At 33.3% G+C, this 20,625-nt stretch overlaps 2 protein-coding genes across 3 annotated transcripts; one reads left to right on the forward strand and one right to left on the reverse strand.

Moving 5' to 3' along the window:
• The first annotated feature begins 1,273 nt into the window (after positions 1-1,273).
• On the forward strand, positions 1,274-5,413 carry LOC140063252 (uncharacterized). Of its 2 annotated transcripts, XM_072109777.1 has the most exons (3): positions 1,274-1,448; positions 1,961-2,022; positions 2,396-5,413. In XM_072109777.1, the coding sequence occupies exons 2-3, from the start codon at positions 2,010-2,012 to the stop codon at positions 5,209-5,211; spliced, it is 2,829 nt and encodes a 942-aa protein (XP_071965878.1). In that variant the 5' UTR covers positions 1,274-1,448; positions 1,961-2,009; the 3' UTR covers positions 5,212-5,413. The 2 variants fall into 2 exon arrangements, with proteins under 2 accessions (XP_071965878.1, XP_071965879.1); XM_072109778.1 differs by lacking the exon at positions 1,274-1,448 and having other exon boundaries at positions 1,735-2,022.
• Positions 5,414-5,732: 319 nt separating this feature from the next.
• LOC140063253 (semaphorin-2A-like) lies at positions 5,733-20,588 on the reverse strand. Its single transcript, XM_072109779.1, has 18 exons — positions 20,526-20,588; positions 19,251-19,384; positions 18,668-18,816; positions 18,028-18,099; positions 17,188-17,310; positions 16,106-16,226; positions 15,772-15,906; positions 15,201-15,325; positions 14,216-14,330; positions 14,004-14,064; positions 13,480-13,621; positions 13,173-13,365; positions 11,679-11,767; positions 11,359-11,558; positions 10,984-11,024; positions 10,264-10,596; positions 9,610-9,731; positions 5,733-9,130 (listed from the first exon to the last, which is right to left on the reverse strand). Exons 2-18 carry the CDS (start codon positions 19,351-19,353, stop codon positions 9,050-9,052), a joined length of 2,205 nt encoding a protein of 734 aa, XP_071965880.1. The 5' UTR covers positions 19,354-19,384; positions 20,526-20,588; the 3' UTR covers positions 5,733-9,049.
• Between the last annotated feature and the right edge of the window lie 37 nt (positions 20,589-20,625).

Here is a 20,625-nt window from a genome sequence, read left to right on the forward strand (position 1 = left end):
TGCAAAAATGTTTATATTTTTACTAATATTAAGAAAAAAACTCCGTCTGGAGCCCAGACTAACCTTTAACATGCGCGATGTGCGCATTTATTAGGCCTAGCGGATACTCTTTTGCAACGAAAATGCTAAAGTTTAACAGGCACATCACCGTATTGATTTTTTAATTCGTTTAAAAATCCATCTCGAAAATATCGTGCAAACACATTAAACAATCTATGTTATATTTTTCTAATGTAATATGACATAACTAATATATTTGATTATAGGCCTATTAATTGTTTATATAATGTAAAAAAAGGAAAATAAATAACAATCGAATTATTACAAGTGGCGGACCTAAAAAAAAAATGCAATCTTATCATAGGAAAAAATTGGGGAAAAAATCGTAAGAGTAAAGTACTTTCAATTTTGATTATTAAAACACATTGTTTCAGCGCCGTGCTATACAGGTCACCATTGATGTTTAAAGTCTGAACACACTCTTTCACTATGTATATTATTTAACATAACTGCTATATAGGCTATAGGTGATATTCTTTAACAGGTCGACATTAACTTAACGCGCTCCTTTCACCATGTGCGTTATTTATTATTATTAATACAGGTGCCATTTCAGGAATTTTACGTGCGAGAGTACCATTTCCGACCCGGCTAGGTGTGTCATTTAACCAAATTCGCGCGTCACAAAAAAAAAAATATTCAAAATCAGAAAGTTGTATGGCATTAATTTTTCCATTAAATAGACTACCATAACCTCGAAAAGAAGCCCATGTGCAAACAAAGCATTTTTTCCACAAACGCTGACTTGCGCGGAAGCGCCCATCTGTGGTGACGCCTTTACTTAAAATATAGGGGAAAATATCACCTTTTAATTGGCTATTACCGTACCTCAGTTTTCATTTCATCATTCATTATCAATTTAACGTTAGAGTGCCATTTTCGACCATCTATGTGTCATATTGGACTCTACAGTTACAGTCCCACTTTCACAACATGCTGGGTCCGCCCCTGGTTACTAAAACGTTATTTAACGTTTAAAAAACCCACAAAATCACGTTTTTAAAGCTGAAATATAACTTTACAACTCTACAAACCACACGTTTTCATAACGTTTGTTAACGTAACAGATTATAAATATGTTTTATTATATTGCATCATGGTTTTATGGCGCCGCGATTGGGCCTATAAAATAATCAATAGACATTTCTCCCACAGTTAAAATTCGCATAAACCAGGCTAATAATACACGGTGCATTGTTCGGAAATCCCCCGATGTTATTTATGTTTTTCCGCTTGCCTTGGCACGACGTTTTATTGTCTTCTCTGCTGCGTTGCTTCCGTAGAAAAATGGTATCCAGCAGTAGTACCTAGGCAGTTTACACGGTTATGCGTACTTGTTTTGGATTTTTGGCCTACCTCACACAGCTGGGAGTGACCCCACATAGGTTGTAAGTTAACTTATAGGCCCTACTACAATCTCAAATTTACGCACAAAGTCATAAAAGCCTTGTTTGAATTATATGTAAGGCATATCTGCTGTATAAATAGGCCTACTATGTACATATAGGCCTACCTCAGTCTATGTGTTATTTAATAATCCTATGTTATTAAGTTAGTTTTATTGAAACTTAAGGAATAGGCCTATACTACTTTCTGATTAACAAAGTTGGCATCTGCAGCATAAGGATATCCGTTAGGTTATGTGATGAAAAAGAGACGTGTTATTTATCTTTGTAAAAGGCGCCTGTTTTAATACGCCTATATTACATGACAAGATAAGATGTCAAGTCCACTAAAACTAAATGTAAATCACACGAGAGGTAGAAAACTGTTAGCCCCATCTTTGATAATGTGAGCTGTGTTTGCATCTGTTATTGGCTGGTAGCTTGTGTAGTAGACCTAATTTGTAGTCTAAGTCATTGTTTCCTAACATTATCCAATTTTTAAATTATTTTTTCAGTAGTAAAGACAAAAACCTTCAACGAGTTTTGTAATAGCCATTCGATAGCATGGCTGCATCAGGTATGATTATTAATATTGAGCCTAAATGAACAAGGCCATACATGGCTGCAGTCGCGTGCTCAAGTTAATGTTTACCGACGACCTACCGACCAACCAACCGACGACCGACATAGTGAGCTGTAGAAAATAGGAAATCACGTACTATTAAAAAGAAATTGGCTCACAAAAAAAATAAAGAAATAAATTAAAGTTCTAAAAAGTCTTATTGTGATTAACTAACTTGTTATCACAAAAACCGAAGAAGTTTGTCTAAATCTAAACGTTGTTTGGTACAGATGTGAAATAGTGAGTAACAGGCATTATGTTAACTTTATATCGTAAACTGCTTGTCAGCGAAGATTTATATTAATATTGGAAACAATTATATTTCTAGGTATCAGTGAAAGCAAAGTAACCGGCACTTACAAGCCATTTGCACAACTGCGTCAATTCCTGGAACAAACCACTGAGGAGGCAGATTCCTCAGAAATGTTGCCCACCCTCCATCGCTTAGCCAGCGAAGGAAATGAGTCTGAGCTCAGTGACGTGATTAACAACGGAGGTAACGTCAACGAAGAGGACAACGATGGCTACACATCTCTTTATCATGCTGTTAGTGGAGGGCATGTAAAAGTTATTGAAATATTGCTAAAAAATGGTGCACATGTTATTGGAAAACATAGCCTTTTTCACGTTGTCTCCGATTTAGAATCTGCCCAATTACTGCTTCAAGCCAAGGCTAACCCGGATGGCCGTAATGAATATGGAGACTCTCCATTACAAACAGCAATAAGAAAGGGCAAACATGAACTTGTAGATTTTTTCTTGACAGTTGGTGTCGATGTTCTAAACAGAAATAATAAAGGAGAGACTCCACTTCACACACTCTGTTCATCATTTATGGAAGATGAAAATCTAACCAAAAAATTGATTAAAATCGGAGGTAGGCCTACTGTTAATTCGAAAGACGCCCAGGGCAGGTCTCCGTTACATTTAGCTGTCATGCATTCTTCTCTCGAGAAAAGAAAAACAGTAAACATTCTGGTAAAGGCAGGAGCATCTGTGACAGACTTAGATCTGCAGGGAATGAATCCTATTCATTATCTCGTAGAGAGTAGCTGCAGACCATATTATTCCGAAGTTGATAATAAGTTGTTATTCGATTACATTGATCTGCTAGTCATTCATGATAATGCAGCAAATTCGCAGGATGCAATTGGTCAAAGCATCCTACATTTAGCAATACCCGCAGGAGCACCATTACAAGTGCTGGAATACCTTGTACAGAAAGGATGTGTACCCACCGCTGAAGACGGCCGAAAACGCAGTTTACTGCATTGTATTGTAGACCGAGATGTTGATGACGCAATTGATATTTTAAAATTCTTATTGGACAAGAAACTTGATATCAATTCTCCTGATAAGTGGGGACAGACAGCCTTGCATCAAGCTATAGAGAAGGGTAAGAAGGAACTTTTTAAAGCTTTGCTTAAACGTGGAGCAGACGTGAACGTGAAAGATTCAATCGGCAGACAACCGATACACATTGCAGCAGAGAGTGGTTCTGACGTCATTTGCAATTCTTTAATCAAACTAGGGGCAGATATCAACGCACAGGACAACTATCAGTCCACGCCACTCCATTTTGCCGCGTGGGGAAACAGTGCTTCTGTGGCAAATGTTTTGATCCAAGCAGGATGTGATGTTGAACTTTGCGATGCATGTGATCAAACAGCGCAAGAGGTGGCAACATTTTGGTCAAATGTTGATTTTATGCAGATAATACATGAAAAAGACGGAACTCAAAAACTTGAATTGGAACGACCAAATAAACCGTTCGCAAAACATGGTGGTAAGTGTTTGCAGCTTGAAGATTTTCAAGATATCATCGACTCTAGTCCGGAATCAACACGGACGTCGGGCACGTTAAGTGAATATTTAAACTGCTTAATTTCCACACCAGGAATGGGGACTGTTTTTGAACATCTCGAAGCGATGGAAATCCGGGATGCTTTAGACAGATTTGTGGCAAATGTGGTGAAACGTATAGCAGTCAATAATCCAAAAATGCGTTGTAGTCTGTACCACGTAGGTAGTTCATCAGAAAGCACCAAGACAAAATACCCGGATGAGTTTGACTATGTTGTCTGTCTTGATGAACTGAGTGAAAATATTTATCCAGAACATGAAACCGAGGACGTTCAAGAAAATGTCTATTTTGTTCCAGATAAGGAAGGAAATGAGGAAGGAAAAGAGGTGTTAGAGAAGGGAGTAGACTATAAAGAAACTTCTTCTTCAGTGTCAATTTACACTCAAATATTTCTGAAAGATCAGACAAGCTACGAGTACTCGGAGTTTACACACGACGGCCTAGAACTGAAAAACATTTCAAATTGTATGATGTTTAATGTATTCTCAAGGCAACTGTCGAATATCGTTTTCAATGAAAGCTTCCCACAAGATGAACGTTTGGTAGTAAAGGACGTCACCAATGACCCCAAGTTCTGCTTGTTGTGGAAAGGATCGAGATATAAAACTATGGCTATCGAAGTTGATTTTGTTCCAGCAGTACGCCTTCCTTCTTGGGCAGACAATTTTCAAGATCAGTCTCCACTCCTCGTTCCAGACATTATACAACTTCCATGTCTCGCTGTTCCAAAAATGACGAGTGAAGAAGATGACAGACTTTGGAGATGCTCTCTGTGTCTTGTTGAAGTTGCTATTATGAAAAGATGTCTAAATCGAATTCGAAACAGCTACATAGCTGCCAAGTCAATGATCAGCTCGGTTATTTGTCCATTTGTTAGTTTCGAAGACTACACAGACGTAAAGATACAGTATGCACGTGAACATGGCAGTTTGGCTTCTGATGAGGACCCTATTATGTTTGAACCAATCGAAGGTATAATACCATCATATATACTAAAAATGGCCTTCTTCCACTCCATAGAAGAGAAAGCAATGAAGAATGGAGTGGAAAGTGTCTTTGGTTCTGAGAGTGCTTCTGATGTTTCGTCGAGTGAAGAACCCGACCCAGAAATAGTTAAGGACATATTCACAAAATGTGATGATTGGCTTTCGAATCGGTTTGTTCCATCGTTCTTCAACCCACGACAAAATGTAATGGGGTCAACGATGCTGGAAGAAAATAGTGTTAAAGCGCATATGTTTGTAAAGTATATTTTGAAGCTTTTAAATGAAAAGTGTTGAGTTTTACACACCAGATATGAAACGAATGTCTATGCATTTCTATCATGGCCAGTCACAACAAAAACCCTGTATCCGATTGGATGAAATTCATTGTGCGATACCACTATGACGTAACGCAATGACGAAGTTTTGACCAATCACAAGCAATGGATTATTATTATATAACTGTCGCATGTGATTAGTCAACTTGCTTTCATTGCGTTTACGTCGTCGTGTTGCGTCCAACAAGAGGGAACCGGCCAAGCTTAAGAAACAAAATGCTTTATTTCGTATTTTTTAAACAAATTGTGAAAACTCAATCAAGGTACATTTCTTCCGATGGTACATCATAAGAAAATCACGATTGCAGACACTCTAATTAAGGCGGCTCACTATCACGCCATCATTCATGTTTCTATGGTAAAACGCATAATGAGGTCGTCCATTATTTATTAAGTTTTCACACTAAATCATCTAAGGCACTGAAACAGATACAGTATTCTACAGTTAGAAATAAAATGACTTTCTGAATAATGCAAATATATAATAATAATCTATAATTTTTTGTTACAGTAACAGACGTATAGTGAGATTTAACATGAATGTCTTTTGCCAATAGTGCCCAAACTGAAAACGATTTACAATCGCGAGGCGACCCACAATTAGTATTTAGTTCGAGGCTTTTCGTTGTTCAAGTCTGAACCTAAAATCTGGCTAGTTTCAAGCTCAAATAGTATACGTATGAAACGCCATATGTGCCAAAATATTTATCTTATTACTAATGTTAAGTCAAAACTCCGTCTGGAACCCAGACTACAGTTGCTAGTGTGACTAAACTGTGTAGGCTATCATTGTCTAATTTAAATTCATTCAAGAATCCCCTATTTTACTAGACTGATCAACACATGAAAGCTCAGTTAAATATTGAATTTCTAAAAGATCAGAAAGCATGAAATTAGCAGACATATTAATGTGCATTCACAATATGCATATGGACGTAAACACATTTATATTATGATAAAACTATTACTACAAGTAGGCCTGTGTATTCTCCTAATAATATATGAGAGCGACGTTTTAAACATTGCAGAATACAACTCTTTGACTGACAAACTAAAGACATTTTAGGTAACAAATCCTCAATAAATTGCAATATAATCTCTCATCGCAAAATGTTTGATTCAAAAGTGGATAAAAGACATACAAGAAAAATAATATTTACAACTTATTCGATTATACTACGTATTCTAAGAACATGTTGCATTCAATTCTAGCCCTACTATATATACATTACAGTATACACTCTGGCAGTAGCCTACTATTGTATGTGCTCTTTTCACACCCTATACTAGGCCTACACAAATATATTTATTATATTGCATCATAAATCCAGCAGAGTGCTCATAAATACAATCTCATTGATCCAATGCAAATGGAACATGTGCAGATGAACAACACGAATTGAGTACACTATTTGTCTCTATGATTTTTCTCTTTTCACTATGATTTTATATACATGCAGTAAATGATTATTTTGTAATAATATTCTATTATATTCAATATAGTTTGTATCAAAAATTAGTTGTTAATAATAATAATCAGTATACTGTATTCCGAGTATTGAGTATCTTTAACGAAAGGTGCAACTAACTCAGTTCACCAAACTTTCCAATCGAAAAAAAACAATACTTACCAACTTAATTACACAAATGGTACAATAAAATATCTAATAATGTTAACATTAATTAAACCAATAACATATTAGTTACAAAGATACATCATTTTTGGTTATAAATAAGATATTTGCACAATAGATAAATTTCTTTTTTTAGAAATATATAAAAAAAAACGATTAGTGAAGAAAATGCATGTTATGAATTAATCTCTATATTGATGCTGTACTCTCTCTGAAATCAGACAAATTATAAGAAAATATTTGATGAATACAAAAAGTTGATTCATCTATATATAAGTTAGTAGAACGCCTTCTTTGAGACACCTTTATTAAAGGTACAGTTTCCCGGGAAATGAATGAGGGACCAGAGAAGATTTCACTCTTCTTCACTCATTATGTCTTAACACTATGGTCAACTCCAGCAAACGCTTTGTTAGGTCCCAAAGATGTCCCCTTAATAGTGGTTCTACTATATATAACACACTTTTAATGAAAAACCCATTTAATAGGTTTTGGTAAAATAAATTTTCAAATTATATAAAACAAAAAATTAATGTTAATAACAGTAATAATATTGAGTCAGGGTTTAAACTTTAAGGAAAAACAGTACATATTTAACTTCAATTCTCAATTTTTTTTTTTTTTTTCAATTAATATTGTTTATAACATAATAAAACAATAGAATAGCACACATTGTAACAACATCACTTAATTAATAGAAATGCTTAAGCTACTAAAACTTTGATTTCAATAAACAAAAAGTTATGGCCAAGTGAAGGGGGTTTGAATAAGTTTGGTTCGCACTTGGAAGCATCATAAGGACGCCAGCTGCAACGTAAGCGTGTTGATTAATAACAAGCGGCAGTTTGAATATCCATCGCTTTGTGGGAACCATGCTATGGTAGTAAAATGTTTATTTACAGTAGCTTCGTATATGGACAAATACAATTGTTTAACTATTAACTGCTTAAGAGATTGGCTTACAACCTCTTATAGGTTGTAGTGCAAGATAAGGTACTAATTAAGTGATACATCTAACATAATACAGTGTATAAAGTTACAAATTAGATTCATATCCTTTTCTCTTGCAAACAACAGTATTTTTGTGCCATCTATCCTGAATTAAATTTCACTTTGAGCATAACATGAACTGTCTTGGAAAAGTAGCTACAAAGTAAAAAAAAAATTGAAAAAAAAACCAGTAGAACATGTCCTTTGGACCAAACTACACACAATACACATATTTTCACAAACACTATGTAATTAAAATATAACATGCATGCCAACTGGTTTAAAAATATTATACAACTTTCTGTCAAACACAAAAATTAATGAAACGTTGTATGGACCTATAAAGTTGTACTTATGGATCAGTTATTTAGTGTCGAGTATATAAAATAAATAAAATACTGTAGAATAGGACTATGACATCATTTGACAGGTATGGCACGCCAAGTGTGACACAAGACATTAATTTAATTGCAGGATTACATAAGACGGCACCATAGGAAATAATTTAAATGCAGATATTAGTTGGAATAAGATAGTGGTGTTATGGGAAATTGATGTCATTTTTGAAAACATTAATTTACATTTGGTTAGGAGGAAATAAAAGATGTAGTTATGATTGGACAAGAAAGTTAGTTGGCAGCATACAAAAGAAATTTTGTAACAGTTGAATTCTGCTGCAATCCAAGTGCTACCAATGGTCAAATTGCAAGAGTATATTTAATTTGTATCATCGTGCCAGATTATTGGCGGAATTGGTTCTACAGTAATATAAAGTGTAAACTAACAATAGCATAATTTGTTCTTCTTCTTCACATATCTTACCATCGCCTTCGCTCGTCTTAAAAAAATTTCTTTTCCATTCCGACTTTTAACACTAAAATGGCCCAAGCACCTTTACTTCTGCTGCCTCTCGCTTATGAAATGACCTACCTGACTCTATTAGATCATGTTCTTCTACTATTGCCTTCAAATCTGCTTTGAAAACTCTTTTCTTTCTTTGATCACTTACTGCTGGAATTGGTCCATTACAAATTCGTATTATTATTATTATTGTTTACAAAGTGAACCATTAGCAGCACATGGATAACAAAATGTCAACTGATTACATTTTAAAATGAAATTTTCTAAATAGGAATGTTATGAAATATGATAAAACTGAATGAAAATATAATCTCAGGCCTCCACTTTTTCCGATCGTGGAAAGTAGAAAGTTCCTCTCTTTTCCTGCCTTGAAATTCGGGATTGACAGATTACCTGTGGGAAAAAATATAATTATGAATTCAGTACGGAAAAGTTAGCAATTTTTAAAAATATTATATTATATTGTGCAGTATATATTTGAACATTAACCTGTAGTCTGCGCCTTCTATTATAACTGTTCTACTAAACGGTCAAACCCCGAGCACAGCCATTTTGAATGGCATCGTCTTCAACATTGATTCAAAATGGAAGTAGCGGATTAATTAAATTAAATTTTATGTTATAGAAAGAACAACCTTCTCACTCCTGAGGAACATCGAGAAACTCAACAGCTTCTTTCAGAACTAATATACGTGGTGTCCCGCAAACTATATCAACATACCCAGGTGTTATAACTAATATACGTGGTGTCCCGCAAACTATATCAACATATCTCAGGTGTTATAACTAATATATGTGGTGTCCCGCAAACTATATCAACATACCCCAGGTGTTATAAAACAAAATGATGTTTTGCAGGTTTTAATACTCACTGCATTGTCTTGCGGCCATATTTTAAGATCGTATCTATATTTTTCAACCTTCTCATCATAATCACTCATTTTTTCACAAAACTTCTTATCATCATTGCCGTTACATTTAACATTCAGTTGTTCTGTCAATTAAATACATTTCATTTGAAAAAGAATTTGAAATGAGCAAAAATGGTAAAAAATGAAAGAGTGAAATATGAAAACAAATGCACTACACTATTTTATAACACTTTACAGATATTGTCTCGAAAAATTAAAAGGTATGTTTATATGAATACTACAGCAGTACATTTCCTACTATCCGGAGTTGTGATAATATTTACAATAGGAACCACTGTCAACAATTCAATTCTTTAGGAATGCTAATCACATAGCATTTACCCTCCGCCGAATTTCTTTTTGCTGTTGGTTGGGTTTGGAAATAAAATAAACATTGCACAAACGTCGCGGTTTCTTAGCGCTGAAGCTACGAAGTGAACGCAAATGATTGTATATTATATTCCCTGATGAAAAGTATCCCTAACAAGAGGGCTAGAGCATGCGTAGCCCCAATTGGTCTGAAACACCACACCCAGTACAAAAAGATATTATTCACACACAAGAAGGGTCTTTATAACTCCTGCATATAGTGGGAACAAGTAAACAAGTAAATACCTAAAGTAGTAGTATCGGGCTGAACTTGAAATGTAATATTCAACGACATAAACTTGAAGGTGAAAATGGTATCTTCTTCTTCAAGGTCAGCAACTTCGACATTAATCTTAAAATAGAAATATTTGGAAAAGGAACCAGAAATACTTCTAGTTGTAACACTTGCTACATCAGGGCGTAAACTCCATGTTGGTTCGCCTTGGTTGCTGTTTTTCACAGATGCCTCCAGGTAAAAGACACAAGATTGATCATTTTGCTTCAAACATGTTGTTGCAGAATTGTCAGCAAATTTCAGCACTACAGTATTGTTCATGCCTATAACTTTTGTGGTGATAGCTAAAATTATAAGAAAATTATTTTTAAATGTTTTGTAAAAACTTGTGAATATTCGATAAACAATCGATTATGCTTGCGAGAAGTGTTTACTTTCAATAGCTTTTCTTTGTGACGACCTAACTATGTCAATTTTATTCATGGTGCGGGGAAGCACTTACTATACACAGAGACAGTTTTGGCAGTTTCTAAGTCCAGACGACACATCACTTGACCTCACCTAGCTTGTCCATCGGTCATCACAATTTTAAAATATAGCTGGCTGCTATTACGTGCGAAGACTATTTTTTTATGCTTACAGACAAAACAAGTAAACAAACCCAATAAGCCAACAATTGTTCAGATTGGAAAAAAACAATTGTAAATTTAAAAGCTTTGTTAAATACTTACGCAAATAGTTGGAATCTTTTTCTTCATTATCTTCTTTTTGGCTAAACAAAAAAAAGGTCACATTATTAATACATGTTGTTTTTGATATCAAAAAACATAATAATGAGAGATTTCAAAACTTATATGAATTCTTCTGCAGAAGCGGATTGTGAAAAGTCAACTTTTACCATCCAAAATTTATTCAGTTAATTTTTAAAAAGAAATTCTCATTTCATTCATTTATTTATTTGACCAAGAAAACACAATAAAAACAGGTCAGGAAAAACAAAGGCGACCTAGGCCACTATGACTCAATGAGTCAGTCATTCCTTCATACATAATGATATTCTGTTCTTTTATTAACAACATAAGTTAGGTAAAATAAAATTAACATACGTGTCATTGCCAAAAATAGATATGCAACGCATTTTGGCATCATTCCATTCACAGTACGGGTTTGACGTACACGCAATCTGAGTGTAACGAGGGCAGTTGGCCAATTGAAATCCAAATATCCGACCATCAGTTGTGCCATATACAAAGGTAATGTTATTATCATAATAACGCAATGTTAGGTCTGTCACTTCATCCAGTTCCTAAATTAGGTAATAAACAAAGAGAAAAAAGGCATTGAATAACACATAACACACTTTTTTTTGTCAAACTAGTTTGATAGTGTAGACAGAGCTTTAGTTATAACACCTCTATGTGCCTACCTCATCAGTTTCTTTCAAATCAATCATGTGGAACATCTTCACCTCACCACTGCTTGTGTTTTCATAGGCCATATACACTGTACTATTATCTATTTCAATATAATAAGGAAAATAAATGTAATAGTTTACAACTTTAAGCACAGAAAATGATTTATTTACCTCCGCCAAGGAGGTATATGTAATCGGTAGCGTGTGTTTGTTTGTTTGTTTGTTAGCAGGATTACTCAAAAAGTAATTACAAGATCTTTACCAAAATGAATATACAGATAGATATGTGGTCAAGGACCATTCCATAAAATTTTGGGAGCATTGTCCCAATTCTGGACCACTTTTTAGTATACTTTTCAGACCTGCTAGTGTTAAAAGATGAGACAGAATTTTTCAAAAGCCGGTGAGCAGTCTTAAAGTAACAAGTATACTGAAATTGCATTTTCTCGAGAACTACTTGTCCAAAAAACTTCATTTTTGTACAAGAGGCAAGAGTTATAATTTGTGATTTGTAATTTTAAAACATAATTTGATTTAATGTGCACGTTTTTTGATGCCAGTAGTTTAAAAAACCTATTTTCTTTTCAAATTCACTCGTTTGATTTTCGCGTTGCTGTTCTATTGTTAGTCAACTGAGGCTATTGTTAATTGAAAGGCTTGTTACATAACCATTACACCAAACTCGCATACACATGCTTGTAGTGAACTTAGCCTAAATCACAAACAGCATTAAGACACACACAAATATATATATATTTTTTTTTAACCGGAGAAGTCTTATGTAGGAGAATTTTACAGTAGGCGGAGGTATGCACTCGCGGAGGTATGCACTCTCGGAGTGGCTTTCTAGTTTACTAATGAATATGATCTATATTTATATGATCTATATTTATATGATCTATATTTATAAATAAAGTAAATTTACTAACACTAGTTGTATACATCTAAAATTTTTTTTATGAAAAATGATTTATTTACAAATTAATTTGATCAATTTCTATATAGATTAACAGTAAATTGCCTATAATCTAAAAATTGTCAAAATGTCATTTCATAAAGCCTGCCTTTACTAAATTTCTTAAATTTAGGGTTTAAATGTACACATAGGCAGACAATGTATTAACAACTTCTGCTTTGATTGGTTGATATCAAACCCACCTGTTAAAGTATACACATAACATTAAACAAGAAAATGGGATGCTACACAACAATCATCTTCTTCATCTTGTTTTTGAACAACTTAACTTTGGCAATCTCAGCGAGAGTCTGATTTTATATTGTGAGTAGTTAGCTGGACAAATATTATATTTGTATTATTTTGTCAATAAATAAATATTAAATTTTTTTGCAATGTTATCTTTTTTATTTATAACTGATTTGTATGATGAGTGTATTTTTAGTGTTTTTACTGTATTTTCTAATGCCAAAAGAAAATCTATTTTCACATTGATATTAATAACTTAAATTAAATATGAATACATCAGTAAATACAGATAAACATCATACCTGTACCAAGTATGTAGACTTTCATATTTGTTAATAAGCGATCCTCAACAACTATGCTTGTATATATAGCATTTCGTAAAATAAACATGGGTGTTGGAGTGCCTGCCACCTCATGACGATTCTTGACGAAAGGGGAAATCAGGTTTACTTTCCAGTAGCGTGCATAAGATGATTCTGGAATTGGGGTTTCACACTGTAAAAACCAATTACATATTGTGAATGTATAATGATGTTTTTGCATTCTTATTTCGGATCTATTTTCCTAATTTGCCATAAATACCATAAATAATAAAACTAAAAAACTCACTATGCCAGGTCTGTGGGCTAAATCAGTGATTGGTTGCCAGAGATCAGTGACATCATCTTGACCTCGGAACATGTCTTCATTCATCATTCTTTCTATCTCACCGAGGTCAAACCTGCATACTGCGGACTCCTGCAGTCCAACTCTGGAAATAAAACAAAAAATTTGAGCATTAAAGATGTACTGTCCCCAAAAAATGAAGATTAATAAAAAAAAAAGACTTCAGGTCTTTTCACAGTTTTAATAAAATTAATCACTTCTGTAGCAAAAAAAATTAGTGTATTCAATTGTAAAAAGACCAACTAAATGGTTAAATTCAACCAACCCATGTAAACTTTAAAAAACCAAGTGCATCTTTCGTAATCATAGGGGGTTACCAGTTTATCTTAGCCCTGTTGTTCATGTTTGGTGCTACATTACATTGTGGCTCTATGGGTCTGAATACAAGGTGTCTGTATGAACAATTTAGCCTACAATCCAGCTTATATATGGGCATTTATTTCTTCTTTTATTTCTCACAGACTTACTTTGGCGTGGTAAACACAGCATAAATCATGTCGGGATCCTCACTCGATTGATATATATCCTCTGAAAAAGAATTATTTTCGTATTAATCAATTCTTTTTTAATTTGTAAGATTCAACCCATCCCATCAACCCATATTTGTTTAGAATTGAGAATTCGTAAATTTTGGTGTTTGTAATTGATGATTTTTACTGTATAACTAAAAGATACTTACTCAATTCATTGAAGAAGAACGTGTCATATCCACCATTGATTGAGCAATCTAGACGTGCTTTGATATAAGATATTAGTTTACCATCCAGACTGTCATATGTGCCACCAGTATCATCCTATCAAAATAGTGTTAGCCTTATTATACCAGACGCAGATCAAAATTTTAAATGAGGAAGCACTCTCTAAAGCTCTGTTTACACTATCAAACTTTATGTGACAAAAAAATGTGATGTGCACATGGACTTGATGATGTAATACCACTACCATATTTAAGCATAATAACTACCATATTTGGGCACATAACACTTTTGTCAAACTAGTTTGATAGTGTAGACAGAGCTTAAAGGGGGGAGGGGGGGTTCAAAGTGCGCTAATTTGATCACTGTATTCCAAATAATTTATATTGATAATTGTTATTACACTGTTTTTTTTATCACTCAATTAAAGCTTATTATAAAAGCTTTTAATTGTTATTTTTGATTCAAATAAACACCATCAGCCACTCTCTCTCCATCTCTATAATAAGACAACAACATGAAATCTTCATATTGAGTGAGTGACCGAGAGGTTAAAACAGTGGAACCGTAATCCATAGCCATAACATTGCCAAGGGTTTGTGGCTCACTCGCTCCATAGTTCTGGTGGTAGAACAAGTCTTCTCGGATAAGGACTATAAACCGTAGGTCCAGTGTATGCATATTGCTCTTGTGCACTTTAAAGAACTTAGTACATTTTTCGAGACGAGTAGGTGGTTACCCAGGTGTACTATTTCACACACACACACACTGTCGTGGAAAGACGTAATGGCGCCATAGTTGGCTGTCGATGACACGACAGGGGAGAAGAATGTTGTTGAAAAGGTGTAACATCTAAAGTCCACAGCGCTCTGATCTTCATGAAATAGCGATATATAAATGTCGCATTACATTACATTGTCCACTAACATGAAATATAATTAAATTGGCGAATCAGAATCCAATACTTACATCACAAATACGACCAACTCTTGAGTAAATGATTTTTCCATAATCTGCATATTCTTCGGCAACTTCACGGAAGAAGAAGTAGGTGTGGCCGCTGTGTTTAATTGGTTTACCAACATAGCTTGCCTCTGTTCATTAAAACAAATACAATTAACAGATATGCTTGAGAGTTACTGCAGACAAAAACTGGAAAAATCTGTTTCTGATTTTATAGGTTAAGGAAATCTATCTAGACACTACCATAACGACGGATGTTAAACAAGGAACTAATATAATAAATGAATAAACTGGATCACGATAAAGAGTAAATGTGTCCAAATATGGTTGTAATATACCCAAATATGGTAGTGGTATGACATCATCATGTCCATACATCACATTTTTGTAGACAGGAGTAGAATCCATTGTTGGTTACTATCCTGGCACTAGGTAAAGATTGAACCCTCGAATTTGGGATGGTTATGTCAACCACTAATATACGGCTTGACTTTGTTCTCTGCTTTTGATTTTAAAATATCATTATACTACTTTATAAAAAATTAAAGAAACAAAAAAAGAAATGCTAAGAAATTACCACGAAGAAATTCAGATCCAATAGCTGTACAGATTCGTGAAGAGGGAAAACCGTCAGCAAATGTAATGTGGCATATTACAGAATCACTTTGTCCAACTTTTCTTGAACCACCGGAAAACAACTGAGAACCATTATCTATATTATAAGAAAGAAACCAATCAGTCAATATATGATTTCACCAACACATGATAATGCAATAGTACCTTTAAAATAATGAAATAAACCTATCAGTCAATATATGATTTCACCAACACATGATAATGCAATAGTACCTTTAAAATAACGAAATAAACCTATCAAGTGACAGTATACAGTAAAAATAGTATAAACATACTAGCAAATAAATGCACCATTTCACCATCCCAATTAAATGGTGTGAAATCTACTCCGTTGTTGTCTCTTTTATCCCAAGTGTCACCACATTCAAAAGTGCTAATATCCTTTTCAATCTGAAACTAAATAAGAGATAGATACTTCTTTAACATACTTCACAGGAATGCTTACAATATGCAGAAGGAGTGGAGGTGTACAGGGATCAGATGAATGCAATCAGAACCTTGTTTACATTTACAGGTAGGAATGATAATGTCCATTCCAATGATCATTGCTCATGGTGCTACATGCTTCCCCTCTAAAGCTCTGTCTACACTATCAAACTTTATGTGACAAAAAAATGTGATGTGCCCATATATTGACATGATGATATTACTACCATATTTGGCTACATCACTACCATATTTGGGCACATCACACTTTTTTGGTCAACTAGTTTGATAGTGTAGACAATGCTTTAGGAGAAGTAGCAAAAAATGTGAAACATATCCAAATAAATTTCACTTATGTTGTTATGTTTGATATTCTTATTTAATTTATTGATTTTTAAATAATTTTTATTTTAATTAATTTAAAATAATAATTTTTTTCCAAAATTCTTTAAAACATTTTGTAGCTAAAGCTTGGGTCCCATTAGGGCGCAATGCAAAGATGCAAGTGCAACATTAAACGCGATGGATCATTCGAACTGTTACTTGTGATTGGCCAACTCATCCGGGCTGCAACTCATCTTTGCGTTGCATCTGCGGGAACCAAGTTTTTAAACTTCAGCTTTTTAAACAGGCTGCAAGCCAATGGGTTTTTGGTTGAAAACAGTTTTTTTCCCGTTTTTTTTTCTATGGAAGCGATTAACTTTTATCAAAACTACAAAATAACATATTCAAAATCTGATTTAATTAATCTTCATTTTTCATGTTATTTGGGGGACAATACATATTTAACATTTACACTAAAATTAACTAACTAATAACTTACCCACAGTTACAGTTGCAAATAAATACATATTCTACGATATTAATATTCTATTATTAATCTTCATTTTTGATGTTTTTGGGGGACAATACATCTTTAAATATTGCTTACCCTGTCATCTGTCATGTTATAGTCAAGGTAATAGCAACGTGGGTAGAGCGCATTACTTCCACACACAAACATTCTGGAGCTGTTCATAACATTGAACACTCTGATGTAATTATTACATGTTTCCTAATAGAAAAAAAAACCAATGTATTTCAACACAACATTCATATTAATAGCAACAAATCAATGGCAATACAACTTTATACCGTATATTATCAAGTATTTAATCTAATGGTGCTCGAGTATAATCCCACTTTGGTAAATCCATTGTTAATGTAATCCCACCCCTTAATTTTTGTCAAAAGTGTCCCATACTTGGTCAAATAATACCATTGCAGACAATTGAATCAGCATTATTTTTTTTTTTTTAATATTGCAATACAAGGATTTTAGCAAATACAAAACATTAAGCTCTGTCTACACTATCAAACTTTATGTGATGTGCCCATATATGGACATGATGATGTCATATCACTACCATATTTGGGCATATCACCACCATATTTAGGCACATCACACTTTTTTTCTATTGTTTAATAAAATCTAAACCTTTACAAACTACATTTATTATAACCCCACCTATTTTTCGTCTGTGGTTAAGCAGAACAAGCATCATGAAATAAGCCTTAAAAAACCAGACTTTTTTTGTAATGTTACAATTGTAATTAATAAATTTGAAACATGCATTTTTTTTTTCGTTTATGGGTGTTGCGTGACAAGAAATTTCTTCTTGCAAGATCATCTATTAATGGTATTGTTGTATTATTTCATTATTATCTATTGCTATTTGTTATTGTATTGTTTAACATTGATAGTAATAAAAAAGAAAGATATATATAATACCTCTTTATTTTGTCGAGAACAGGCAATATCATTCTTCGGCTCACATACTTCAAAAGTCGTGTCATTTTGCTCCTAAAAGAAATTTACTCACTTCTAACAATCACATACAAACAGAAATGCGATTGACTGGGGTAATAACGTGAAGCACTTTGTCCAATAAGCGCTATATAAGAACGAATATTATTATTTTTAATTGAAAGAGATTTATTTAAAGATGTACTGTAGTGTATTGTCCCCTGAAAAAATAATTAACATTTTTGTTGTTGAATATGCCATTTTAATGTCTACACAATAGTTATTCACTTTGAGCAAAAAATGAATCGAAAAAAAAATATATTTACCTGAAAAAACTGTGATTTAAAGCAAAAAATAATCAAATTGGCTGCCAGCCAATGAGTTTTTGGTTGAATTTAACTCTTTATATTGTCATTTTATAAGTGAAAACATTATTTTTTTCTATGGAAGTGATTATTAAAACTACAAAATAACCTAAAGTCTGATTTAATTAATCTTATTTTTGCTTTGTTTTGGGGGACATACATCTTTAAAACATTATTTTCTAAAATATGTACAATATGATTATATTTCATTATAACATAATGTACATCATTGTTTGTACTAGAACTAAGCAGACACTTACAATTTCTGAAGACTCTAAATTCCAGTCTGGAATAAAAATTGATTTCAGTACATCTTTGCCTCCAACAAATAATGTATTATCTATGTCAGCCAGTAGTTTGTACCGTGAAGCTTTGGACTCTTCAACAATGTTTAAATCATATTTGTCACCTGAAATTAAAACAAATTTATTTTCCACAGTTTATATAGCACAGTTTCTATAGCATAGTAAATAATGTATTGATCCTCATTATACATTATTGAAGTGTTGGCAATTGTCCAAGTAATACAGTGTTTATTTAAAATATAGTAATTAATACTGAGAGGGTTATGTATCATTACTGGTCAGATGGGTTTGGAAAACATAACATTAGTTGTCTATTTTTTTTTTTTTTGTCTTGGAAACAACCCACCTTTATAATTTCCACTCTTTTTTTTTTCATTACTTCTTACAAATAATTTGACACCATTATAAGAATGTGTTAAAATGGTAAAAGGTCTAAGATGAGGATTTTATAAAACTACAAAATGACCTATTCAATGTTTATTTTAAATTGATCTTTATTTTTATGTTTTGGAGGACAAAAACTATAATGTATACTTACTGCTTAATAATGTAATCTTTATCTCTTCACAATTGTTGATATGACATAACGCAATAATCAACAATAATAATATTGCACATTTTATAAATCGCACTGAATCCATAATGAAAGGTATCTTGGCAACTGTTCAGTTTCTGAAATTTAATTATTAAAACTGTATGTATTATGAAAAATCAATGTCTGGTTTCCCAGAAAGTTATAAAATTAATGCAGTGAAAACAGCATCTTTAAACAGAATGAAGACAAAGTTTTTTTTTTAATTTGTCTTTAGGCAATGTGGCCAAGGATTACCAATAGTAAATTAATGACTGTCCTATCAGATAGGTGGTACTCCCCCTGATGCAGGGGCTATATTGTGAAACCGTTCACTGGGGAAACAGTTCACTGGGGTAACCCTCTACTTGTCTCGAATGATGAACTGGGTTCTTTAAAGTGCTGCACACAGGTTCTAACTGTGTACACTGGACATACGGTTTATAGTACTTATCCGAGAAAACCGAGATTGTTTAATACCTGTATTTTCTGTCAACTGGCATTGGACCAAATGAAAGATACTTGATTGTTCTGATGCCAGCAAAATTTACATGAAATGATGATGATAATTTGATCAAAAACAGTTGAAAGACTCCCAAAGAGAAAACAAACACAGAATTTCGGTTTTGTCCCAAATGTAGACAAATCTTTCTAATGATATTTTAAATTTAATTTGGTATGTTTGGGAAGAGTCAGTGGATAAAATAAAATTTCTTCTTTTACATTTTTTATTTAAAAAAAAAAGGAATGATCAAATATGTGGCTACAATACTATACTGTACAAACACAGTAAAACTCAAATCTTTTAATTTAAAAAGATGGGAATTTGCAGATAGACAACAAGGAAATAAATGTACTATTATTATATTATACAGTACTAGTAGTTTCACTGTGCGTCTGAAAATCAACTAGGCTACTACTCTTACTGTGTAACTATGCTCTAGGCCCTACACTTACAGTAGGTCTGGTAGATAGGGCCTACTACTGTACTACTACTAGCCTAGCTAGGTTTACCCTTTTCCTACCTAGCACTAACCTTACCTTACTAACCTACTACTAACAGTATAAACTACTCTAGTAGTAGTACAGTAGTAGTACTAGTAGTAGAGTAGGCCTAGTCTAGAGGCTAGGCTAGTTTACACCAATTTGCTTTCATTTCTATATAAATATATGTACCAATTTATAAACATTATTATTACTAATATATAAAGTACAAACACAAATATAATATATTAATCATACCTCTGTATTATGTTGTTAAACCTATAAATAAAATCTTAAAACGGCAGAAAAAACGGAAACTACATCATCGAAACCACCATACAACATACAAACAGCAGCA

The sequence above is a fragment of the Antedon mediterranea genome, chromosome 11 (assembly GCF_964355755.1).
Source record: "Antedon mediterranea chromosome 11, ecAntMedi1.1, whole genome shotgun sequence".
Classification (NCBI taxonomy): Eukaryota; Metazoa; Echinodermata; class Crinoidea; order Comatulida; family Antedonidae; genus Antedon; species Antedon mediterranea.